This window comes from Phyllostomus hastatus, unplaced genomic scaffold (genome assembly GCF_019186645.2).
Source record: "Phyllostomus hastatus isolate PE091 unplaced genomic scaffold, TTU_PhHast_1.1 phas_scaffold_501, whole genome shotgun sequence".
Lineage (NCBI taxonomy): Eukaryota > Metazoa > Chordata > Mammalia > Chiroptera > Phyllostomidae > Phyllostomus > Phyllostomus hastatus.
This window is the reverse complement of record NW_025334033.1, coordinates 39,013,724-39,040,460: the sequence shown is the minus strand read 5'-3', so window position 1 is coordinate 39,040,460 and position 26,737 is coordinate 39,013,724. Positions and strand designations below refer to the sequence as shown.

The 26,737-nt window shown below is 42.2% G+C and overlaps 1 protein-coding gene and 1 pseudogene across 1 annotated transcript; one reads left to right on the top strand and one right to left on the bottom strand.

Moving 5' to 3' along the window:
- The first annotated feature begins 1,268 nt into the window (after positions 1 to 1,268).
- Positions 1,269 to 1,713, top strand: LOC123808703 (annotated as a pseudogene).
- An 8,821-nt stretch (positions 1,714 to 10,534) lies between these two features.
- On the bottom strand, positions 10,535 to 19,405 carry DACT1 (dishevelled binding antagonist of beta catenin 1). The gene is made up of 4 exons (XM_045823802.1): positions 18,839 to 19,405; positions 16,642 to 16,777; positions 15,764 to 15,919; positions 10,535 to 12,472 (listed from the first exon to the last, which is right to left on the bottom strand). Exons 1-4 carry the CDS (start codon positions 19,181 to 19,183, stop codon positions 10,668 to 10,670), a joined length of 2,442 nt encoding a protein of 813 aa, XP_045679758.1. The 5' UTR covers positions 19,184 to 19,405; the 3' UTR covers positions 10,535 to 10,667.
- Between the last annotated feature and the right edge of the window lie 7,332 nt (positions 19,406 to 26,737).

Genomic DNA, 26,737 nt, shown 5'->3' with positions numbered 1-26,737 from the left:
ACCCAGAAGAAAGTAAAATAAAATTGACTGTGCCAATCTTAAACACGCACCCTCTTCAACATCGATAAAGGATTTTCTTGGTTATAATGACTCGTACTATTGCATGAGATTTTGAAACCAAAAAACAGAAAGCCAGTGTTTTTCAGAGTGGAGGGGGAGAGATTCTGGGGGAAGCACATGATTGGCTAGCCTGCAGGATTCTGCTGGGTCTTTGAATTTTCTCCATGTTAAAAATAAATGAGTCCATGGATTCTGATTCTGCCATCGCAGTGTGAGCCCACCAAAGCCCGTCCCTCCTACTGATCACAACTGAAAACTCTGACAAAAATATGGGGAGGATAAACTGCCTAAGGAGTGCAAAAGCAAAAAAGCTGGTGGATTGGCGTGGGGTTGCGCGGGAGGTCTTTTTTTCTCTTTTCTTATACAGCTTTATCCTGAGGGCAGGTCCCAGTTTCAGAGTGGTGTTTGCTATAAGCAGTTAAAATTTCAAAGTAAATACGTCTTTCTAGCCAGAGGAGCCAGGCATGTTAACTCTGTGAGGCAGAGTGAGTGGGAGTAATCTCAGAGGAGAAAGAAATAGACAAAGGGATCCCCTAATTTTGTGTAAGAATTCTTGGCTCAATCTACCATCTGAACCGAGCATGCAAGGTACAGACTCATACCAGCACAAAAAAGGCTTTGGGAATTTAAATGAGACAGGGACTACCTGTATAAGTCTCAGAGTAACCCCTGAACTATGCACGTGCAGGACAGACACAAAGTAGCACAACAAAGACACAGAATTGAACTGAGATGTAAACCACTGCCCACCAAGGCAAAAGAAGAACTTAGGGTCAGAGCCTCACTGGGTTGACTGCCTGCTAAAGCAGAAACATCAACATTCTCCTAAGGATTCTGAAAGGACTCGGAACCTATGCAACATTACATTGACAACGTTCAGGACATAATCTGAAATTACTTGACAACCAAAGAAGCAAGAAAATATGACCAATTCTCAAGAGAAAAACAATAGACAGATGTCAACCTCAAGATGACCTAAATGTTGAAACTTTTGAGTTTAAAGGACCTATTATAACTATGATCCATATGGTTAAGGAAACACATTGGAAATAAATGAAGAGGTAGAAATTCTCAACAGAGAAATAGAAACTACAAAAAAAAATCCAATTGGAAATTTTAGAACTAAAAAATACAGTATCTGAAAATTTTTGAAAATTCATTGGATGTTCTTCCCCAGGAAGCCTACTCTAGCCACTGGGGCTGCCACCATGTCTCAAGCAATCCCTGAAATGTTCCAGCACATTGGGTGAGTACTCAACACCAATACCCATGGGCGCGGGAAGTAGCTTTTGCCATCACTGCAATGAAGGGTGTGGGGCGAAGAGCTCAGTGGTGTCCAGGAAAGCAGACATCGACCTCACCAAGAGGGCAGGAGAGCTCACTGAGGATGACGTGGAACTGGGTGGGATCACCATGGTGCAAAATCCATGCCAGTACAAGATCCCAGACTGGTTCTTGAACAGAGAGAAGGATGCAAAGGACGGAAAATACAGCAAGGTCTTGGCCAATGGTCTGGACAACTTCCGTGAAGGTGTGGAGCGACTGAAGAAAATTCAGGTCCACAGAGGGTTCTGGGATCTTCGAGTTCGAGGCTAGCACACCAAGACCACTGGCCACTGGAGTCGCACTGTGGGTGTGTCCAAGAGGAAATAAATCTGAGGGCTTTGTCTGTTAATAAATAGTTCATATACCAAAAAAAAAAAAAATTACTGGAGGGGCTCAATAGCTAAATGTAAGAGAAAATGAAGATAGATCAATAGAAATTATTCAAATTGAAGAACAGAAATTAAAAAATTGAAATAAAAATGGACAAAGTTTTCCAGACCTTTAAGACAATATCAATAAGCCTAGGATTGGAATTCTACAAAACAATTACTATAACTAATATATGAATTGAGCAAAGTGCAAGGCTCAGGGTTAATACACAATATTAATTGTATCCTTACATACCACCAGCAAACAATTAGAAAATGAAATTTTCAAAACTTCTATTTAGAGTATCACCAAAAGTCATAAAATACTTAGGAATAAATCTAACAAAAAGTGACCAAGATCTCTACACTAAAAACTACAAATGTTGTTAAAGAAAGTTAAAGACAAATAAATGGAAAGATGCAATACTCTCATGGATTGAAAGACATTATTTTTAAGATGGTAAAAACCCTATAGAGATCTATAGTCCGTATAATACCAGTAAGAACTTCAGCAGGGTTTTGTTGCTGTTGTTTTTGTAGAAATTGACAACTTGATTGTAAAATGTATATGATAATACAAAGGGTCTAGAATAATCAAAGGAAGTAAGAAGAAAGAGAAAAGCAAAATTAAAGGACTTGCTCTACCTGCTTTTAATACTTACTATAAAGCTACAAAAAATAAAAAGAGTTTGATATTAGTGAAAAACTAGGCATATGGATTCTGTCAGGGTTTTTTTTTTTTTAAACAAAGGTGCCAATTCAGAGGGCAAAGTCATTTCAACAAATAGTAGGTCAACCATATCTGTTTGGAAAAAGTATCTATCCTTACTTCACATCATACCCCCAAATTAATTCCAAATAGATCATTGACCAATATGTAAACCTAAAACCATAAAAATTTTAGAAAAGGGTAAGAGAAAATCTTTGCAACTTTGGATTAGGCCAAGTTTTCCTAGATGAGACATCAAAATCACAAATCATAAAAGAAAAAATAAGAAATTGAACTTGATCAAATTTAAAATTTGTTCTTTAGAAGGCACCATTAAGAAAGTGAAAAGACATGCCACAGAGAAAAAAATATTCGCAACATATATCAAAGGACTTTGACATGGAATTTATAAAACAAGCTCTTACAATTCAAGAATAAGAAACCTCAAAATCCAATTTTTTAACCTAAAAATTTTATTTATTTATTTGTTTGTTTATTATTTATTTTCATAGGGAAGGGAAGAGAGAGGATGAGAAACATCAATGTGTGGTTGCCTTTCATGCCCCCCAACCTTACTGGGGACCCAGCCCACAACCCAGGCATGTGCCTTGTCTGGGAATCAAACTGGCAACCCTTTGGTTCACAGGCCAGCACTCAATCCAATGAGCCACACCAGCCAGGGCCCAAAACCCAATTTTTTAAATGGACAAACTATTCGAAAAGATACTTCACCAAAAGACACACAGATAGCCAATAAGCACATGCAAAGATGTTCAATTGTAAAACTCACCAGTAAAAATTCAAATTAAAACCACAATGAGATACCATTACACATCCATTAGATTGGCTAAAATTAAAAAGGCTGATCATGACAAATAATAACAAGGACATGGAGCAACTGAAATTCTGATATGTTGCTGGTAGAAATGTGAAATGGTACAACCAGTTTGGAATATATATTTTTGCAATATCCAGAAAAAATTAAACATACACCTACAATAAGACCAAGGCATTCCACTCCTACGTATTTACCAAAGAGAAACAAAGACATTTTTCCACTCAAACATTTGTGCATGAAGGTTCTTCATAGCTTTATTTGTAACAGCCACAAACTGGAAATAACCCAAAAATCCATCAACAAGTGAATGAAATAAACAAATTGTATGTCTATATATTCCTTTGTATATCTATACAAAGGAATACAACTCAGCAATAAAAAGGAATAAACTATTGAGACTTACAACAATATGGACAAACTTAAATATCACTATGCTGAATGAAAAATTCAAGCAAAAATAAGTATACACTGTTTAATTCCATTTATATAGAATTATAGAAAATACAGAGTAATCTATAGTGGCAGGAAACAGGTTGGTGGGGGCCTGTGGGCGTGGGGTGGAGGAAGAAATGGATTACAAAGGGCTTTAAGGAAACTTATGAGAATGATGAAAATGTTAGTTATATGGATTGTGGTGATTATGTAGGTGTAATACATATATCAAACCAGAGCAAACTATATAGTTCAAATATGTGTATTTTATTGTACCCCAATAAAATTGTACCAAAAATAAGAGGGGAAAATAAGACTCTAGTTTATAGGTAAAGGCAATGGGTAGTTCAATGGCTTCTGGTTCCAGCCCTATAGCAGACTAGATAACCCAATCATCTCACTGTAAACCATTTAGAAACGACGTCTAAACTATTAACATTCTCTTAAGTGTGTATGGACTTCACTGGAAAGAAAGACACCCAAGTCTGGCCCACCCTTGGAGAGCCGGAGAGATTGATGACCCCTTCCTTAAGCAAGTGGCTTCAGTATAAACAGTCACTCACAGACAAGGACTTCACCCTCACAGGGTAGGATTTGGGACTGAGACTCCCACACTGCTGAGAGCACCAAAGGACTGCACCCTCAGCAGAAGGTTGGTCCAGGAAAAAAATCCACTCGCTGGCCCAGGATGAAAATAAGGAAGCTCTTCCACCTTGGGAAAGGTCTCCTCTGAAAACACGTAACCAGCTATCCTCATGTGGGTTTAGAATTGGACTTTATTACCTTTGTAGTCAGGTAAACCCAAAGTAGAGAAATTAACGGAACAGGTGGTCCAGCCTGGAGATCCCTTTGAGGCACCTGGCACAGAGCTTCTCCCTATAGCAAAATCCTTAGTCAAGCCTCACAAGATTCCGCCAATAATGTCCCACTGAAAATGCACTCTTAATATGAAGGAAGTAACAAAACACACACACAAAAAAACTAGAAAGGCAGTATGTGTGCAAATGTATAGCACTTGGATTAACACTTTTGTTGCTAAATAAAAGAATTTTTCTAAGCAGGGCAAATAAGTAGTCCATAAAATCCGGTAACTTTTTTCCAAGGAAATACTTGGAATCCCATTAAGAAAGAATCGGGGTTCAGTCAAGAAGAAGGTATAAGTAAACACAGCTCACCTCCTTGCACAACCACAGCAAAAATTACAACTAGACTACAAAACAAACATCACCCAGAATCAGCAGAATTTGAGCTGTATGAAAGCCCAACAACCAAAGAATTAAAGAAGTCACATTCATCCGGATGGGTAGGAGGGGCAGAGGAGCAGAGATGTGGAGACGCAGAGATGCAGAAAGGCCCCACACCCACATGTGGTGGATAAAATCAGAAGGGATACCTTGGGAGCCAAGAATCCCAGCCCCATATCAGACCACCCAGCCCAGGGTTTCAGTGCCAGGAAGATAAGTCCTCATAAATTCTGGCTGTGAAAACCAGTAGGGGTTGGGATGATGGAAGAAACTGCGGGATTCTCAGGAGTCTCCTCTTAAAGGGCCTGCAATAGACTTAGGACTTATGCAGACTCACTCCCTCTGGACTTCAGCACTGGGTCAGCAGCTGGAAGGGAACGGGTGGCATCCAGGGAGAAATTGAAATGTCTAGCATCAGGGTGAGTGCTGGGGTACAGCTTCCTCCCAGGAAAAACTCCAGAGGGCAGACAGTGGCATTATCCCCTTTCCAAGCCCTCCCTGACACAAAGTAACAGAGCAACACCATATGAGAGACTCCATCAACCTGGTTCACACGGTTGCTCCACCCTGGCAATTACCTAAGGCTCTGCCCATCCAACTTACTGGTGGTTTTTCTACAATAGGCCATGCTACTAAAGAAAGGGAGTCAAAGCAGCTCTGCCTAATACACGGAAACAAACTCAGGGAGGCTGCCAAATTGAGGAGACAAAAAAATATGGCCCAAATGAAAGAACAAAACAAAGCTCTAGAAAAACAACTAAACAAAAGGGAGAAGCAATCTATTGGATGCAGAGTTCAAAACACTGGTTATTTGGATGCTCAAGGAACTTACTGAATACTTCAATAGCATTAAAAAGACCCAGGCAGAAATGAAGGTTACATGAAGTGAAATAAAGAAAAATTTACAAGGAACGAACAGTGGAGAGGATGAAGACGAGAATCAAATCAATGATTTAGAACATAAAGAAGAAAAAACAAGTACAGCAAGAAGAAAAACGGATTAAAAAAACAAGGATAGGCTAAGTAGCCTCTGGGACAACTTCAAATATACCAACATTCAAATCATAGGGGTGCCAGAAAAAGAAGAAGAGCAAGAAATTGAAAACTTATTTGAAAAAAATAATGAAAGAAAACTCCCCTAATTTGGTGAAGGAAAATAGATGTACAAATCCAGGAAGCACAGAGAATCCCAAACAAGATGGACTCAAAGGGGACCACATCAAGACACATCAAAATTAAAATGCCAAAGGTTAAAGATAAAGAGAGAATCTTAAAAACAGCAAAAGGAGAGTTACCTACAAAAGACTTCCCATAAGACTGTCAGCTGATTTCTCAAAAGAAACATTGCAGGCTAGAAGGCATTGGCAAGAAGCAATCAAAGTGATGAAAAGCAAAGACCTACAGCCTAGATTACTCTATGCAGCAAAGTTATTATTTAGAATGGCAAGGCAGATAAAGTGCTTCCCAGACAAAGTAAAAGTAAAGGAATTCATCATCACCAAGCCGTTATTATATGAAATGTTAGACTGTTTTAAGAAAAAGATCAAAACTATGAACATTAAAAGGGCAATAAATTCACTATCAACAATTGAATCTAAAAATCAAACTAAGCAATCAGAACAGAAACACAATAATAGATATGGGGAGCATTTGGAGGGTTACCAGTTGGGAGGGGGAAGGGCGAGGATGGGGAAAAGATGCAGGTATTAAGCACAAATTGGTAGGTACTGAATAGACAAGGGGATGTTAAGAACAGTACAGGAAAGGGAGAAGCCATAGAACTTACATATATGACCCATGAACATGATGTAAGGGGGAACTGCCAGAGGGAATGAGGAACTGCCAGAGGTGAAGGGTACTCAGTGGAGAGGGGGCAAATGAGGGAAAATGGAACAACTGTAATAGCATAATCAATAAAATATATTTTAAAAAAGCATTGGGAGTTATACCCATTTACAGGTCCATGAAATAAAGGAAGTTACAAAATAACACATATAGACTGAGACTTCATTTTGATGAAAAAATGCAAGTTATATATTTGTATGCACATAAGAGTATAGAAATAAATACACCAAACTTATTGAAGAGTAGGATTTAAGGAGGATGCAGAGAAGAGTTTAAACAGCTGTGTACTGTTGAGATACACTCTTTTTTACAATGAGCATTTGTAATTTATTTAAATTAAGGGAAATATTTTAAAGAGCTCTTTTATTTGCAACAAAAATAGCAGCTATTCATCTTTGAAAGTAATGTACAGAACCCAAATTTCCAAGTGCAGTACAACTGCTAGCTACAGGGAAGTCAAGCAATAAACAGAGGACAAACCCAGGGTTGTTTGAAAAAAATCCTGTTTTTCACACTTCTCTTCCTTCGGCATTCTGTTACCTAAAGTGTAATTATTCAGAAGCTGGTTTTCAGAAAGCATCCCCTCTGAGAATAATACTCACTGAGAACAACTTGGAAGTGATTCAAGGACTGCTGGTCCCTGTTGCCTTACACAATAAACTTTATAGCCTGACCCCAAAGAGAATGGATCACAACCTCAGAAAAGATGGTGAGATCATCCCTCGCTTGCACTTGGCTTGGATTTAATCAGGCAATCAAAGAAATTCTAGTCAAAGCAGGATGACTGGTTGCACTGAAAAACATGTAAATACTAGAAGACACAAATCTACATTTTGAAGAAGAGTTATCTGAGATGATCTTCCCAAAAAGATGTCTTGCCCCTGGTTGGGCAGCTCAGTTAGTTGGCTAGAGTGTTGTCCCAATACACCAAAGTTGTGAGTTGGATCTCTCATCGAGGCATATACAAGAAGTAACCAGTGGATGCATAAATAAGTGGAAAAACAAATGGATGTTTCTGCATCCCCCTCCCTCGCTCTAAAAAAATTAAAATTTAAAAAAATTTAAGATGTCTTACTAAAAATTGGATATCTTGTTGGAAAAAAAAGTCTTACCTTTATAAGCAATGAGGAAATAATTTGCTGTGTTCTATACTTAAAAGCCTTCTTGGAGATAAGAAATACATGAAGTACAGGAAAAGAGAAAATTTCCAAGGCAGAATGAAAAAATAGTTAAGTAATTTGTGTTGCATTGAAATTTTAGCATTTGAAAATTTCCTTTTGACTACATATGAAAACAAATATGAGTTACAAGAATGAGCTGATGCTATAGTTTTTTAAAAATTGTTGTTCAAGTAGTTTTCTTGATGCTATAGTTTCTTTCTAACAAAATTTAGCCTTGTCCTGGCCAAATTTGAGACATGTTGAGCATTAAAAAAAAAGAATAACTGTAAGTGATTGTAACATATCAAATGAACAAAAATTCATGAGTTCATAGTGATATTCAAAAAAAAGCTTTGTTGTAAAATGTCAACTAGTAAAAGTATAAAAAGATACTTAGAAAACGACCGTTTTGCATTCCCAAGGCCGTAACTGATTCAGTCAAAGATCAGCAGTGTAAGCACTTGTGAAGAACAGGACATCCACACAGCACCAAATAATCACCCACAAATACCAAACACTTGCAGAGAGGAAAAAAAAAACTTTATAATGAAAAAAAATCTGTTTACCAATTTAGTGAAAGGATCACTCTTAAATTCAGTAATAGCAGAGCAACCTATTATTTTCTCTGATGGGGAACAATATAAGTACACAAGGTCACTAGTAAAATCTTCTTGCCAAGAATGATTAAACTGAATCCATTCCAGCCTTACAGTTTATGGGAAATAGAGAGACTAGATGTTAAGGCAACATAAGGCAACACCCAAATCCAAAATATGGGCCCTTTATAAGACAATTGTCCTGACTTTAAAACCAATGTTATCTAAAAAAAATACAAGACCACAGACTAGAGATCTACAACCAAATACAATGCATACATTGATTGGATCCTGATTGAGGGAAAGGGGGAAAGAGCTATTAAAAACTCTTGAAACAAACTGGAAATTTTGAAGAGATTAAAATTTTGATATTAAGAATTGTCCATTTTCCTTGGGTGTATGTCATGATATTGAGGTTATACAAGAGAATCTTCTTGTCCTTAGAAAATACACAAGTTTTTAGAGATAAAATATCATGGTGCCTGAAATTTACTTTAAAATCATAGAGCTGTCTGGCGGGAAGAGGGAGGATTGCCAAAATCTCTTTGACCTACAAAACCAGCAATATGGTTTAAGCTCATAAATGCAGAGTTAAAGCAAGAATGGCAGAATGTTAGCAATTGCTGAATCTAGGTGGCATCTATACAGGTGTTTATTGTACTATTCTTTCGACTTTCCATGTCATAAATATTTTCTACTAAAAATTTGGAGGGTGAGGAAATTTTCAGAAATATTTTCCATAAACATCTACCAAATTTACCTTAAATTTTAAAGAAGTACCTTACTATTTTAAAGAAGTAGTTTGCTTTTCCTCCTGCTTACCATCGATTTGAAGAAAGGTCTTAAAACTTGCCTTAATTACTGTAAATGATATTCTAATGAGAGAATAGGCCTAATATAAACCCCACAAAATCAGTACAAGATTTATAGGTGTAAACATCTGTTTTTATACCCAAATAACAAACTTAACAGCAGTAAAACAAATCGTTTATTACAGCATATGTTATATTAAATTTACACAATGATATATAAAACACATACCGTTTATATCATACAGTAAATTTAACATCAACAGGAATATCAAAACAAATACTACTCATGCACAAAACATGCATATGTTGGTATTTAAAAAAGCAATTTTACACAATACTGTTTACCAAAAATTTTTCTTAAGCCCCTTCAGAGAGGGTCGGTGGTCCGATCTGGACTGGATTGCACTACCATGTTTAGGCCAATGCTCAGGTGGCACAGTGCTCAGTGAGCAGTTGTGGGGTTGGAGTCATGCCCAAGGTTATTTCATGAGGAGTAAATTTCTCTGTACCCAAGGAGCAAAATTCTATCCCAAGGGCAAGTCCTCCAAGGGAGGAATGGCTAGATCTGCTGCAAATTAGGAAGAAAAAAGGCATCAAAATGTTGGGTAAATGGCCCTAGAAATGGTTCATGTAACCAGGGCCTAGGCACCAAATGTGGCAAAAGTTTAGTGAATCCCTTAAGGTATTATCAGCCTCCCCATCCAGATCACCAGACCTGTGGATTTAGGGAGTCATTTTCAAGTTCTGAGTCCAGTAAACCACTTTCGAGAAGAGAAGATAGGGGTATATCTGAGACTTGAAGACTTTACTAAAAAATTACAAAAACAAACACTGTCCTTCATACCTACCTCACACTATTATGCAATGCCCTACAGAAAAGCCCTCATGGAGACACTGCTGGAAAGAACCAAGAAGCAAATGTATGTCCTATAATTCCATCTACTTGACCTTCAATCAACAGGTCCCATCCCAGTAAGACTTGAACGTCAAAACCTGTGCCTTCACAGATGCTCAGGGAATTTAAAATACAAATCAGCTGATACCACAGAAATTCAGTCACTATCACCACTATTAAAACCTCAATATTTACTTCTAACCAGCAAAACATTCTTTACCTTCCATTAAAGGCACTAGTGTCCATATATAATGAAGAGACATAATTTACTTCGGTTTTAACAAAAGGAAAGCATCCCATGAAATTATTACACAAAAAAACTAAGATACCACCTTTCCTTCAGTCGCTAGAAAAAAAACACTTTCTACACCCATGGTATGACTCAAACAGTCGTCATCAGCTTCAAAGAACCAGACCGAAAGCGAAGGATTTTCTTCTTGAGGTTATGCGAAGCCTTAATTTTGACAAAGGTTTTGGTAGGGTTGTTGTGAAGGTCTGGGGCTGTGACCGTCTGAATCGGGAGCGTCTGGACGAACTGGGACCAGATTAGACCCCCGCTTTCCTCTGAGTCACTGGTGCTGGTGCTCTCCCCCGCGAACTCGCCCTCGCTCACACTGGACTCGCTGTCTCCAAAGCAGTTGGTGGTGTAGTTGCTCTGCTCGTCCTCACTAGTGTCCACCACCGTGGAGTGGAAGAGGGACTCGCACTCCGCCGAGTACTCGGAGTCGCTGGCCACGTAGGCGTAGGGGCTGGTGTAGGGAAGAGCCACTGCAGGCGAGTACAGGCCTGCATTCTCCCGCCGGGCGCGTCGCGCGCGCTGTAGGGCTTCTTCATAGGACATCTCCGCAGCCGACCTCCACCGCCGTGAGTCTGTTCGCTTGTGCTTGGGCTTAGCCACCACTGCCTCCCGGCCGTGGCCATGGGCCCTGCTCCCAGCCCGGTGCGCAGCTGCCAGCGGCCGGCTGGGGAGACCTGCCTCAGCCTGGCCGCCTCCACTCCTCCTCCCCTTGGCCGAGACCTTCCTCAGTTTCTTATTTGTATCCAAGTCATCAGGGAACCGACACTTTTTGCTGGCCACCCGGGTTTTCTCCCTCACAGTGGGCAAGGCACCATCTGGGCCGTGGAGAGGCTGGGCCCTGTGCTTCAGGGCAGAGCCCCGCGGGCCTGCAGCAGTCCGGGTGCCCCGGTGTGGCCGGACGCCTGGCTGCTGCCCAGGAACGAAGTGCGCCTTCACCAGAGGCCCTTCCTCCAGGCTTTGAGAAGAAGAGCCCTCGCTTTTGAAATCCAGGGCAGGCCGCTCTTCTGCTGGGAAAGCTGAGGACAGTGGTGCAGGAGGTGCAGGAGGTGCAAGAGGGGCAGGAGGGGGCCCAGCAGGAGGGACTGCCTGCAGGCAGTTTTTCTGTGACATCTTTTTCAGTGGCTGGACAACTTTGTTCTCTTGCAGCGGGGCGAGGACTCTCCCAGGGCTCTCTTTTGGAGAGGCAGCTGGGACCTGACTGCTTTCTTTAGAGGCCTCCCCTGTCACAGCATTGGGACACCGAGCCTGTTCTTGGGCAGCTGGCTTGGCATTTTTGGGTAGATGCTTACTTTGAAGTTCAGGAACAGCACCCAGGGAGCAGCCCTCTAGCAGGGGCAACCTCTTGCTTTCCAGTTGTTCTGCCTTTGATTCTTTGGACCACTGCTTCAGTGGGGAGAATGTCCCATTGTCCAAAGAGGGGATTCCGCCAGAGGGGAAAGGCGCCTGTTTAGAATTCTTAAGGTTCCCGCTATTGCCCTGTGAGATGCCCCCAGTCACTCTGACACAAACGCTCCCATTCCTCAGAAGCCCCTTCGTGGGGTCAGCATTCACACTGGTTCTGGGTTTGTTGGTCCTTACAGGGTGTGTTTTTTTCTGGACCAAGCTCAGAATGTAGCCATCCATTTTCTTACTGGACAAAGGATGGGGAGCAGACCACAAACTGCTTGGAGATGGTAAAGAAGTGTCTGTCTTGACAGCATCCAGCTCAGATCCGACACAAATGTCATTGGCATGGTTCCCCAGCCTCTCCTCTTCCCTCAGGGGGTTGCCCGTCAAGCAAAGGAGAAACATTGGGCTCTGCACGGCCACCGCATGAAGTGGACTGGGATAGCGGTAGACATCATTTCCGTTTTTAGACACCAGGTCACACTGGTACTTGGGATTCACATCTGCAATGACACCAAGGGGATTAAATTGTGGTGTGGAGGGGAAACAGCACATTGCCCCTGAGGCCTGGTCTTCACAGTGGCCTTCTGTATAATCCAACCATCCTATGAGATCTGAAAAACATTTAAAGGTACACTCTAAAGAAAGGAACTGGTCAGCACCAGCTTGACTCTGGCCAATTTCTAGGAAGACAAATCCATGAGTAGAGAGACAGAATGCCAGAGAATCAATAAATATTCCATAAGCTACTATTTTACATACAGTGCAGAATACTGGAGGAGGGAAAAAAACATTTAGCAAAGAAAATTCTAACAAGATATGATGTTGTTAAACATCACAAGCCTCTAAAAGAAAAACATTCAGCCATTAAAAATGCTTTCAGTCCTGGCTGGTATAGCTCACTGGATTAAGCAGAGGCCTGGGAACCAAAGGGTCGTGGGTTCGTTTCCCAGTCAGGGCACATGCCTGGGTTGTGGGCCAGGTCCCCAGTAGGGATGTGTGAGAAGCAACCACACATCGATGTTTCTCTCCCTCTTTCTCTCCACCTTCCCCTCTCTCTAAAAATAAGTAAATAAAATCTTTTTAAAAATGCCCTCAAACTACTGAATAACATGGGGAACACTTTAAAGTGCAGTAAAAATCATGATAATAATAGACTTTAGTTATAATTTTATTAAGATTGCATAGCTGCAAAGAAAAAAGTCTGAGATGAAGCTTCAGATGTTAATCGTAATATTTCAGTGTGGTGAGAAAATAAGTGGTTCACTTTCTTCTTTGTTTTCTATTTTCTAAATTTTCAATAAATATGTACTTCACTTATAACTGGAAAAATAAGTGTTTTCTCAGTCATTCTTTCTCTAGGCTACTTTCCTCTTTGTTCTATTTTGGTTTCCTTTAAAATACTTTAGATAAATTACTCTCTCTATGGGCTTTCTCCTCATTTTGAAATTTTTAGACCTAATTCTTAACAACGTATGTTCAAATATAACTGTCAGTTGAAAGGTCAGGGAAATTAAACAAATTTAAATAATATTCACCTTATATTTTTAATAGTGACACTAACAAAACAGTATTTTTTAAAAAGAATGAATTCTTGATAAAGTTTGAAAAGACTGAGTAGTGGTATTAATGAACATTTTCCACATCTCAAAAAAAATGTAGATGCCAAAATATAATGAAATCAAGTTTTCTTGCTTAATTAAATGATTTTGATCTCTTATCTCAGTGAATAATATAAATTTCAAATCCCTTTAATGACCTTCGGTTAGAGAAAATCAAAGTTTTCATCACTAATTTGTCCTCCATTCTATTTATTTATTCAATATTGAAAACCTACTGTGCGCCATATTCTATGTTAATTGTTTAAAGAAAAGTTCCATGAATTTCAGTGACAATTAGCAGTCTCAGGGAATATATATTCTAAACCCAGAAATAATATGATTCATTTGTAAGGAAATAATCATTATAAAATAAAAATGCCATATCCCCACCCCTCTACCTCCACTCCCAATAAATAGCTCATTGTAAAGAGAAACCTCTTCCTAATATCCTTACCCATCCCCCCTCCTCTACTATATTCTAAGGCCTATCTGCCTTGCTTAAAGCCACATTAACTCATACTTTACCATTTGTCCCTTTGTCCCTTTTCCCTACTTAGAGTTAACGAATGAGGCAGACATCCCAGCCCCCAAGGCCCAGCCCAATTGTCTCAATTATGAGACGTGAAGATGTGGCATTTGGAAGAGGGGTCTGTCTTCGAGGAAAACCTATACCAAAGTGCCTTTAATGGATTTTAAAGTTTCCCTCTGAAACCAGATCTGCAGAGTGAAGGGAAGCAATTACCAATGAACTTGAGGCCCAGACACTCTAGATAAACTGATCTGTGCTTCCCTAAATGATTGCTGCTGACAACATACACTGTACAAATACAAAGACACCTGCCAATTAGTGGCCTTGGTTGTTGGATGTTTTCATTGCCCAGACTCTAAAATTCAGCCTTAGACCCAGGTGGGGAACACAGACAGACCAGGAGGACAGAGACTTGCGACAGCACCTACAGCTCCTCTGGTGGCCCGGCCTTCTTCGCTCTCCTGAGGAATCAAATGAAGTAAAGCTAAGGATGGAGCACCGAGTTTTAGCAACAACTCTGCCATTCGGCAAATGAGAAGCCTCTGACAAACAGCATCTGAGAACCAAATTTCTCCTCTTTTTGAGGAAAAGGTTGAACACAACTTCCGAATTCCCTTGGTGTTGTGTGATAGAAAAACATGGACTTGGTGGTTAGTCCTGAGCTTGACTCCTGCCTTTGCCATTCACTAGCTATTTAGCCTCAAACAACTTACCTAACATCACTAGGCCTCCTTTTCTGATACCAAAAAAAAAAAAAAGGAGCTAACAACACTTGTACCCTGCAAAACTGCTCAGAGGATTCAAAGGAAATAAATGTATGTAGACCTTCCAGTACAGTGCATGAGGCATAGCAGAAGTGCAGAAACTCTTACAGTACCAACAATGATTCTCTCAGGAAGTAACTGCAAGGTCAGCCCAATATGAGGAAGAATGGCCTAAGGGGATCTTGTCCCACCCACCTGCCAAAAGGAGAGCTGTCATCACACAAAGCATTCTGGAGAACATGGAAGGGCCACTGCTCCCTGAAGTGCCAAGCAGCCCCACACCAGGCTGATGGATATATTTAACTTAATGTAAGCTTTAGCTTTGAATGATTAAAGAAAGAAAACAGATTGAAAGTGGTTTTCAAAAGAAAATGCAAACAAATTAACGCCTAACAAAGCCTGTTAAGCAAAGGCTCAGAAACAGAGCTCAAGACCTTTAATGCTGAGACAGGATTTCTAAAGATAAGCTGATATAAAGCCAAGTGGCACCCAAAGAGGATAGAATAGTAGTCATCTTGGCTCTGGATGCCACTATAGCACTAAATGCAGCAAGCTGAAATTCTCGGAGCCTTTGTTTTTCATTTTCATCAGTAGAAGCTGCTGAAGCTTATGTAGTCTTTAAGGGATCTTTGACCCCTTCAAATTACAAAAGTGTATATTAATTCTAGGCCCTGGCTGGGTAGCTCAGGTGGTTAGAGCATCATCCTCATACGCCAAGGCTGTGGATTCTGTCTCTGTCATTGGTTGCATATAAAGGAAGCAACCAATGAATGCATGAATCAGTGGAATGATGTGATGATGTGTCTCTCTCCCTCCGCCCCATCCTCTCACTCTCTAAAAAAAAAAAAATCAATAAATAAGAAAAATCTTTAAATGTATATTAACTCTAAAAAGGCTTACCTGCAGATTTGGGGCAACTATCCGAGATAGTCAAGGTTGCCTCCAAGGGGCTGCAAAAGCAGGTGCTGGAATGACAACTGGATAGACACTCACTGAAGACCGAGTTAGAGGAATTGGAAAGGGATCCTGAAGCCCCGTCACTGAGCTCATAAAATCCTACAAATAAAAATGCCATTTGGAATTAAAACCATGTCATACAACAATATGCATTTGTGCTTAAAAGGAAAAGGGATAATCATTGAGAAAAGGTAGAAAAAAAGGGAGACTTTTGGGGAGGGAGCAATTCTGGCTCTAGGGACTAAGTGTCCTGATTTTATGGTTTTATTTCAAGCAATCCTTAGAAAAAGCAAAGAGCTCATAACTGTGGGTACATTTCAAAGTTACTCTCATGACCTTCCTCCTTGACCCAACCTTTAAAGATGTTCAAGGAGACTTAAATGTGTCAAAGCCTCAACGTTATCATGAGCGTTTCAGAAAGAATAACTTAAAGAAAAAAACAAATCTATTTAAAGAGCCAAATGGTTTAAAAGAAGAAAAAAAACTTTGAAGTAGTCTCAGGAAGTTGAAGTGTGACTAATTTTCTAGCCCAGTTCTGACTTTCTCAAGTTTCAAAGGAGGTCCGCTCTCCCAGAAATTTGAATAGAAGCTTTTATTTTTAAACTCAGGGGACTCCAGTCAGATCAATCTCATTATTAAAAAAATTGTAATCTGGTTTTAGTTCCCTCTTATGCAACTGAATGACAGACAGACTGGTTTTGTATTCTCTCTGCACTAGGAACAAACTCCATTGCCATTTGCAGGTCTGGGAACATTAAGCATGGGGCCAGGGGCCAAGGGGGAGCTCCAGAGTGCAGAAGGCTGTGCTCGTGCTCACTCACCTGAGCTGGGCCGGCTGTCTGTCTCCAGGTGCTGCTCTTCGGATGTCTTTTCTACATCTAGTCTCAGGTCACTTATCTGCTTGTCAAGTTCTTGTAACTGATTCAACAAACCAGCATCTCTTCTCCTCAAACAATTCTGATTAGGAAGGAACAGAGAAAGGAAAAATGAACACATTTTGGTGACAACCAGAAAGTCTGTGCTAAGTCTACAAATCACCACCTTGAGAGTTCATTAAATCTTCCAAAACCAAAAATTTTATTGGATGATACAAAATAAAAACTTCAAATATATGTCCTAAGTTTAATTCCATTTTCTCACCACATTTTATGGTGATATGAAGTTTCTTCATACAAACAAGACTTGCTTTTAGTTTCAACTAATGTATACAAACTTTTATAGGTAAGGATAACAAAAAATGAACTGAGATTTTATAAAATCTGTGTGCAGCCAACTTTTTACAAAACAGTGCTTAACAGTAGACTCTTTAATTCGAAGTCAGAATGTAACAGATTTCCTATAATCTTACTTAGGTGAGATCTTCTGGCCAAACGTCCTGCAGAGCTTTGTTTTCTATTAGCTGCTTTGTGGAGTTTAATCGGTCTTAGGGCCTTTGAAAGTGAGAAACTAATACTAATAGCCAGTGCCAAGTAAAATGTGAGCTGGCAGAATTCAAAACCCTCAAGGGAAGGTCCATCAAGATTTGAACTCAACTTGGGTTTCCAAAGGTGACAGATCTGTAGTGCTAACTCACACCGCCACCTAGTGCTTCCTATTGCTGGAGGGGAAAAAAGGCATCTGGTTCAAATCACGAAAGCAAAGTCTGCGCATGAAAACAGTACCACAAACACTGACTAGACTGGAATTCTCCTGACATGCTGCCTTGCTCCCCTCCAGGGGACAACAGGAATGTGCCACTTACAATCCTGAGATTTGTAAAGACAGAAAGGTCCTGTTGTACAAGACAATGCATAAAATGTCAATGACCATAGCCGGCAAGAATTGGCTCAAATCAATGTTACATATAAACCTGGTCTGCGACCAATGAAACACGGTAAAATGCCAAAACAGAGATACAACACAAACCACTATGCGCATACACCCTTACAAAGTAGGTGCGTATGAATTACTACCCCTGTGTGTCCTTTGACTTACAAACCTTGAACATAAACCATAGGCTTATTTGCTAAGATGAGTTTCCTCAGGGAAAATGAACCTAACAAGTGAAATCACTTTGATGCTCAAAAGAGAGAAATTCTCTGAAAAGAGATAGTACAAGAAAACACTTGAAAACCACGGAACATCACGACATTCCTTATTGTAGGAGGGACATTATCTAGCCTGTGTCTAGTTTCAGATAGTATCACATGGTCTGATAAGGATTTTTTTTCTTCCTGCTGCTCTTGCTTTCAAAACTACATTTTTGAGGTCACCGAAACAAAGCTGCCGCCATCATTCTAAGGCGGGGTCAAAAGCTGTTCACCAATACATGAAGCGCTAAGTTCTTTTCCTTCCCCATTGATGAAGATGACACAGGCTGACAGAGGCGCGAGCAGAAATCCAGTAACATAAATGCGCCCTGAGAACAGCTTCCCTCTTCTCCCGCCTTCACTACCAGTCACAACTAGCAAGCAGTACGTAGAAAATATGAGAGGAGGGGGCACTTCCTCCAGCCAAATTTCCATCAGCTGCGTCTGTTTTAGCTGCCTTGTACAAAGGGCTTCTATTTGAAATTAAGCAGCAGCCCAAGCAAAAGCTGGCATGCTGGAGAGAGCCCTGGGAGGGGCAGGGCTCCTACGTGCGATTCCGGGTAATCGTAAAATTCAGCATTGGACAGCTAACCATGCCTCAGGCCCCCTCCTCGGCTTTTGTCCCCTCTCGGCGGGAGGACATCAAGCTAAAAAGGCCTCCAAATGAAATGGCATTTTAAATGAGGGGGTTTGCAAACCTTCAGGGAGAGGGCATGCATTTCATTCGTCTAACTAGAGAGATTAAAGGTTAAAACCAGGCCCCTCCAAGAATCCCGAAGGGAGGGCGCCCCCCCGCCCCTCACCTGACACAAAGCGGACACACGCAGGAACGGGTGTGGAAGAGGATGGGGGTCCTGGAAACCTCGAAATTTCCCCGCGAGAGGCACCCTGGCGCCCACCTCAGGTCACCTGCCCGACCCCGACCCGTCTACCTCCAGGTACGACCTACCAATTGCTTCCGCAGCAGCAAAATGTTCTCCTCCAAGAACTTCTCCTCCAGGCGGCTGCGCTGCGCCGCCTCTCCCGGCAGCTCCCCGGCGCGGGGCGCGGCGGCACCCGCGCCCCCAGCGGCGCGCAGGGCGCCCCGGACCAGTAGCTCCTGGCGCTGGCGCAGGTACTCCAGCTCCGCCAGCCCGGCCAGCGTGGCCTCCTGCCGCTCTCGGGTGCGCTGCCGCTCCGTGTCCGCCTCGCCCTTCTCCCGCCAGCGCCCCTCGGGTTCCACCGCGCGCTGCTCGCCCCGGGCCGGCGCCTGCGGCTCCAGGTCCTTCGCCGTCCCGGCCGAACTCGGCTTCATGGCCCCCGGCCCTGCAGCGAGCACCCGTCACCTCAGCCGGGCCGTCCGGGCGGAGGAGCGGGGAGCTTAGAGCTGCGGCCGCGAGCTCATGCCGCCCAGCGAGGAACGCGGCGGCAGCAGCGGCGACGGCGGCGGCGGCGTCGGCGTCGTCGGCCAGGAGCGTGCGGGCCCCGCGGGCTGCAGCCGTCCGGGCCGAGCGGCGCCGTCCGCTGCGCCGCGCCGCGCGTCGCTCGCTGTGGGCCCGCAGCTGATAACGCCCTGCCCGGCGCTACGTCACGCGCGCGGCGGCCGCCCGGCAAACCCCCGCCCGGCGCCCGCCTCCCCGCGCCGGCCCCTCGGCTCCAAAGCCCGCTCCCCCCGACTTCCCCCTAGACTGTCAGGGGCGCCGCGCGCGCTCAGCGCCGGCCTCCTCCCCGCCCCTCCCTCTCCCCGCCCCCGCCCCTGCCCCTCCCGCGGGTCTCCTCGCCCCCTTTTCGAGTTTACAGCACCCAGTTTTTGCCTCGCTCCCTATTGGCTCTTGCCGATGGCACAAAGCAGAGCGCGAGCACCTCAAGCGCAGCATCCTGTTACAGCGGGCCTCTCAGCGGGGTCCGCGCGGGGACGCCGCAGTTGCGCTCTCCAAAAAACTTTCTGAACTCGGTCGAGTTGCACACCATCTTAACCCTTTCCCCACACGTCCCCGTCCACACCCACTGAGACTGCTTTAGGTCGCCTTCACCTTACCAAACAAGGTTCGGCGAGTGCATTCGATGACAACTTCTGTAGGTTTGGTTTTTTCACTCCAGTGCGTACACGCAAGGACTACCAAGTACAATAATACAACGTTCTAAAACTGTTCAACTCAGTTGTGTTGCTGCTTTGGTTTCCTTACGGAAAGGCAGGCACTTAAAATTAGGCAGGAAGCTATCGCTGTATAGCCAGTGTTGCATCCATTCTTTCACAAGCTCGCGGTTCCCGCGTGCGCGCACGTGTGCGCGCTTGGGTTTCTGTGCGAGTTTTACATCGTTATTTAGTCTGCAGTCACGAGAGCTGACTCGGAAACCAGACTGCCTGAATCTGAGTCCCGTCTCCAGCCAAGACTAGCTGGGCGGGCAAGTTACTTTACCTCTTTGTGCCTCTGTTTCCCTATGGTATATGAGCTACTAACAAAATCTAACTGTTGGAAGAACTACAGTAAAATGTAGTATAATATACATTGCGGGGGGGGGGGCGTTTACAATATGGCAGGCACGTAGATAGTAAGGGTTATATGACTTCTAGCTTCCTGCCCCTGCCTCCTCCAGAGGTACTTCAAACTTTTCCCCCTGAAATAGCATTTGTGGTATTGTCATCTCTGCTTGGGACACTGGTCACAAGGAACTTCAGTGGAATAGGGGTCTGGAAATGCCACTTGCCTGTGGAAAACTATAGTATCTCCGTTTAAAAGCAATACACCCAAGAGCCTCAGAAACTGAATTGAGCAAGTCACAATTGGCTGAAGTTCAGGCAAAGTGTGTGAAGGAGTGCATCCTTTATCATTATTTCAGATCCTTACACCTTTGCCCTGCTAAGAATTCTCCGTTTATCCCCGCTGTGTGGTCTAACCTTCCCTCCAAGACCAGTTGACATCCCTCCTCTGAACTTCAGTTAATTGCATCAGTACCTGATTCTTGCCAAATGATATTTGCGTGGTTATTGATCTGGGTACATACACATATACCTATGTTCACAGGTGTTTTTGTGTATCTCTTTGCTCATTATAAAATGAGCATTATAGATGCACAGCATGACCAGTTTCATTATAAAAGTTCCCTGGAGTCAGGGGCTGTTGATACTCTCTTAGTATTACTGTTCTCAGGACAATGCCTTGCAAGCTTTCAAATGATGATCATTAGAGAGAAGACTCAAGAAAATGTAGGTTGGTGGTAAGATTTTTTTTTAATTAACATGCTTTCTAACTTAATAGTACCAATTTAGTCCCTCAGATAAATAGAATCAAGTTGACATTTACCAAAAAATGGAAAACAAGAGTTCCCTTGCCACCTTCCATTGACCTCCCTATTGCTGCCCTGCACAGACATAAGAAGAACTATAACTACAACCATGATTCATAATTAACAAGAGTGTATGTTAGCACTGAAAATGGAATTATGTTCAGGTGTTCAGCAGCTTTTAAAACAAAATCCGTTTTATTCAGGCCACCTGTGCTTTTTGTCTACCGTGTGGCAAACACTGTACTTGATAATGAACTAAATTTTCCTCCCAAATTTTAGTGAGGCACTAGGAAATAATGACCAATCCTGTCAATCAAATGCCACTCACCCATGTCCTCTGTCATTCATTGTCTCATTCTGTTCATTTCTAGGCAAGCTCTTGCTTTCTAGTTCTGAATTAGATTCCTTCTGGCTGGGTGGAGTCCAGTTTTGTGCCCTGTGCTATGTTACACGCCGACAACTACATTTATATAGTCGAGAAAGCAAAGCTGAAACTTGTTTTTACACACTACTAATAAATCTTGTTAAAGCAGACAGACACGTCGCTATTTCTCCAAAACCGCCCACCTTCCCGCCCCTCTCCTCACCAAATGCCACTTTGACTTGGCTCATTAGTCCAAAGCAAACCATTTGCCCTAACAGCTTGTACATCTCCATGAAAAAGTGTTCCCAACAAGTTTAAATATTAAAATTAATGTATTCAAATGGTTCTGCCAATAAAATGGTCACAAATAGGAAAAAAGGTTATGCTTTCCACAGTATCCATTACACATTAATAAATAATGCTGTTCATTCACGCTCCAATTAAAACAAACTCAGGCTGTCAAATGAAGTAGAAGCAACGAGCTCAATGCTCTAATTGTTTTTCCAGGAAAACTCCCAATGTCGCCAGATTAAGTGTGACTGGTTAGGTTGCCCCTGTTCCCCACTTAACTCAACAGCCAGAATTTCTTTTCTCCAGTCTAGTTCTCTGGCTCTTTCTTCTGATTCTTTGTTTTAGTTTTAGGCATTTGGGAAGCAGTTGAAGGTAATCACCTACTCACTGTTCCCTGCTCCCTTCTGTTGCCAACAGGGTCTCACTTTCCTCTGTATTTTTTCTTTCTGCTTTTTTAAAAGCAGATGCCAGTGCTTCTACCTCCACTAACACTACTTTGTTATCTCCTTTCTAGTATTGCTCAGCCCTAGTTTATTCTTTTGCTTTCTCCTGCCCCCTGTCTACTCCCTCTCCTCCCCTTTTCCAGAAAAACTGCTAATCCAGCCTCAGAAAGTGTGGCGCTAAAGCTGGGGTAGATCTGTGCCACCTCCACTCTGCACACCACCTCCCAACACTGATCTGGAGAATTAGATAAGTTGTCAGCATGAAAAAGAGTCTTGACTGAAAATATCACAGTTGTGTAGCCTAATGCTTAAAGATATTTCCTGGGCAGAGACAGGAAGGGTCCCTCGGATCATACAGTCTGACTCTGCCTTTGAGCAGAAGAGCTCCCAACAGCATCCCCACCAAGTCTGAGTATCATTCTTCAAATGCCTTATCCGGCAGTGAACATTCTATTGCAGTCAAGCAAAGTAAGGAGCATCAATTGCACGTTTTGCTATAGAGCAAAGCAACAAAATGATGGCTTGCAGCTTTTATGGCCAAACAAACACAAATGATGTAATTGGGAAAAGCTGTCTCCAAAAAGGAGGGAAAAAAATAAAGGACAACCCTTTGAGTTGGGGTGATGACCACCATTTGAGGGTCTGGGATCAAAGCTCCAGCCAGACATCAAAGCCCATTTGAATCTAATGCCAGAAGAGCCACAGTGAATTAAACATCATATATAAACTAATTATAGCTTGACCCCACAATCCAGCTTCAGTGAGCACACATAGGGGAAAGAAAGCAGACATTGAAACAAAAGATCAAGAAAAAGGAACGTTGGTAACAAGACTGGGCAACATCATGGCCCTGACCACTTAAAAATCTTTTGAGGGCAGAGGGGAATAAGGGAATGGCAGCAGAAACGGCACGCTTTGGACAATGCTGGTCTTGTTTGCAAGGCTATGCATGAAACAGTTCCTTCCACCCTCACTGACGCCTGCACAACCAAACATCTCCTTATTCCTGGAAGGAAAGGCTATCTTTTAGTTGCTTTAACGTTGTTAAAGAGGTTTGCTGCCACCACGTTTCTGCTGAAGAAGCACAAGGTGGTTCCATAAAGCTTGGGGTAAGATCTTTGGGAAGTTCAGGCTTCCTCATACAGCACGCCATGAGTTCCCAGCACTCCATGTATATGGGAGTGACTTGCATTCTTCATGACCTTAACTTCCAATGTCCCCACCGACCTCGGGCTTCAGTCACCCAACTCTGCCATTGCTGTTGGTCGTCTTTGCAGAGGGAAGGTGCAGCATACCACGTGTGCAAATACCCTCAAACTATATGCCCTGGTACTAACACCAAGAAACAATTAATACTACTTCATCCCCAGGCAAAATTTAAAAGTGGTTTGAAGACAAGTGGCCCCTTTTAACAATTTGCCCCTAATGGTCCCCATTTATTTGAAAGTCTCAGTCTCAAGAACTGGCAAGAACACACATCTGATTTGATAATTCAGAGACCATGTTCAATCATATTTCTTTGTAGATAAACATTAGTGTTTTCTTTTTTAAAAATACATTTTCTTTATATTTTTTTTTTAGAGAGAGGGGAAGGGAAGGAGAAAGAAAGGGGGAGAAACAACCATTGGTTGCCTCACACACACCTCCAGCTGGGGACCTGGATTGCAACCTAAGCACGTGCCCTGACAGAGAAGTGAGAATCAAACCAGTGACCTTTCACTCTGCCCAATGATGCCCAACCCACAGAGCCACACCAGTCAGGACTGATTTCTTAAAATAATAACATCTAAATTTATAACCTGAGTTTTTTAGTAAGAAAAAAATTTTAAAGCAGGCCTTCTTATACGATAAAAACAAATCTATCCCACCATCATTACATTGCATTACTTTGACTAATCATTTATTCAGGAGATATTTGAGTATCTATCTTCCGCATGTCAGGCACTTCAGACACAGCAGTGAACAAACCAGACGTAGTCCCTCCCTTCACGGAGCTTAGGGTCTGGGAGGGACACTGGCACAACTGAACTGTTACATGCATGTCCGTGTGGTACCTATGTATGTCCAAATACATACTGTATATTTATGTGCAAATATGTAATTCCAAATTAAGAAACTACCATATTTTGCAAAACAATTATTTTAAAAGCAGATATGTTCTATGATCATAACCAGAAAGTCATAATCAACGAAATCACACACAAAAAATTATTGACCTTTATAAAATTAAGGTTTTTTTTTACAAGGAAGGGGATCTTATATTTTACTTGTTATCTTTTTTAAAAAATATTTCCCCTCCTTAATATATATATATTTTAAAAAATATTTTTAAAAAATATTTCCCCTCCTTATATATATATTTCAAATATACATTTGAAATATATATATTTAGAGTCCATATATATTTTCAAATATACATTTGAAATATATATAAGGAGATACTTGCCCTATAGCAAAACAATTCGGTTTTCATTTAAATGTCATTCATTGAGAGGTAGTCACTAGTGTATGTAAAACTCACAACTAATTAACAAATCTATTTATGACCTTTTTCCTCAGAACATCACAGAAAAGAAAAAAGAAAGCACCTCTCCGACCCGTGATACTATGCGCCATTTCTAATATGGTTTACTGATCATTTCTACACCAACAAAAGGCAATGACCCAGGTGATGTTTTTAACATGGTTATTAACAAGAAAGCAGAGGCTTTTGCTTTAGAATGTACACAGTTGATCCAGTTTTTCCGTTCCATTTGCTCCTATGAACCTGGCCTTTCCGAGGACCTAGAAACAGAACCGGAACTCAAAATAAGGTCTCCCACGGAGTTCCGGCCCATGTTTGCTCCCAAGACCCACAAAGCCACTTTAATTAAGATCCTGGGGGGCCTAAGGATCCCTGCGGAAAAGCCCCAATGCCATTATCACCCTGGAAGCAGCTGAAAGCATGTTGCTGGTTGAAGCTTAGGTGGCCTGGCCCCACAGGGAGCTTCCTCTAATCCTGCAGCCTCCGCAGCAGGCCGTGTGAAGAGTAGCACATCCACTTCAAACAGGAATTGGGCCTTGGGTATGTTTGGGCGAGGCGGAAGGCTGGGGGTTGGGTGGTGAAGAGCCTTGGATTCAAAGACTAGTCAGCTTGGATGACAGGCACTGGCTGTGTGCGGCTGATAGGAGGGCCACAGTCTCCATTTCCATCTCTCTGCACCCCAGGGGACTCTCCCTCCGAAGCGGGGATTCTTTGAAGTCAGGGAGGATGATTCTGTCAACAGATGGGACAATTCACTTCTTGTCCAGTTTGGTCCGTGCAGACTGAATTAAAGAGTCCAGGGAGTTTTGCCTTAAGATACGTTGCCATTTTGTTACACCCAGCTATTACCCCACCCCCACCCTGCCCAAGCTCTATGGAGCAATTTGGTTGATTCACTCTTGCTTGTAATAGAGGCTGTTCCCACAGGAGTAAGAAGCCAGTTCTAACACTGCACTTTCTGGTGTGGCTAGAGGATACACATTTGGGGTCAGGCCAGCCTGGATTTGAACTCAAGCTGCACCACACTCCACGGCCGTGGCTGCTCACCTTCATGCACTGATTGGTGTTGCCAGCTCTGACTCACCTCAGCCTCGTTTTGCTCATTTGTAAGATGGAGCTTAAAACCTGATCTTAGAGAGGTTGCGAAATACCTGGAAATAGATGCTGATTACCCCAAAGTCCCAAATGTGATACGTGCACGTGCACACCCACACAGAGAATGGACATTTAAGAACATTCCTGTAAGATAAAAATTATGATTAGACATTGCTTTGACAGTTTTCAAATATTGCTCTGAAATTTTTCCTAAACCATATGCAGGGTATTGTCTTCAGAGTTGGAGACAATTACACAGATTACAGAGTTGGTTGTATTGGGTTTTGAACTATAAGTAGGTCCGAGAGACTTTTGAGGAGTAGCACTGTGGTTTCCCCCATTGCAAAGCAGGCTTCCCCGATGAAACACAAGGATCCTGCCCTTAGAAACCAGGTGGACGACTAGTGTAGCGAGACGTGTGTTGGAATGAGCATAGGCTTTGGCCATGGCTCAACTCCTTGAAAAAGTCCTAGTGAATGTGGAGGATATGTCACATAGTAAATACCAGAAGATGCTAACTTCTTCCTTCTTTTTCATCTTTTATCTGAGGGATTATTTATGTTAACAAAGTTTATTTAGTCCCTTGCTTTTTTGCATAGCCTCTTATAATGGAAAATTTCCAAACACAAAAGTAGAGAGAATGGTATAACAAATATCTATGAGCCCATCACCCAGCTTAACAATTATTAACATTATAAACAGGCCCCATGTAGAAATGAATATTTTGATAATTTGGGGACCAACAGACATAAAACAGTTACAGATTAGAGCTGTATTCCTATCATTAGTTTAGTACCAGGTCTATAATAAGCACTCAATAAATGCTGTATATTATTATTATTATCATTACCAATTATTATTTTC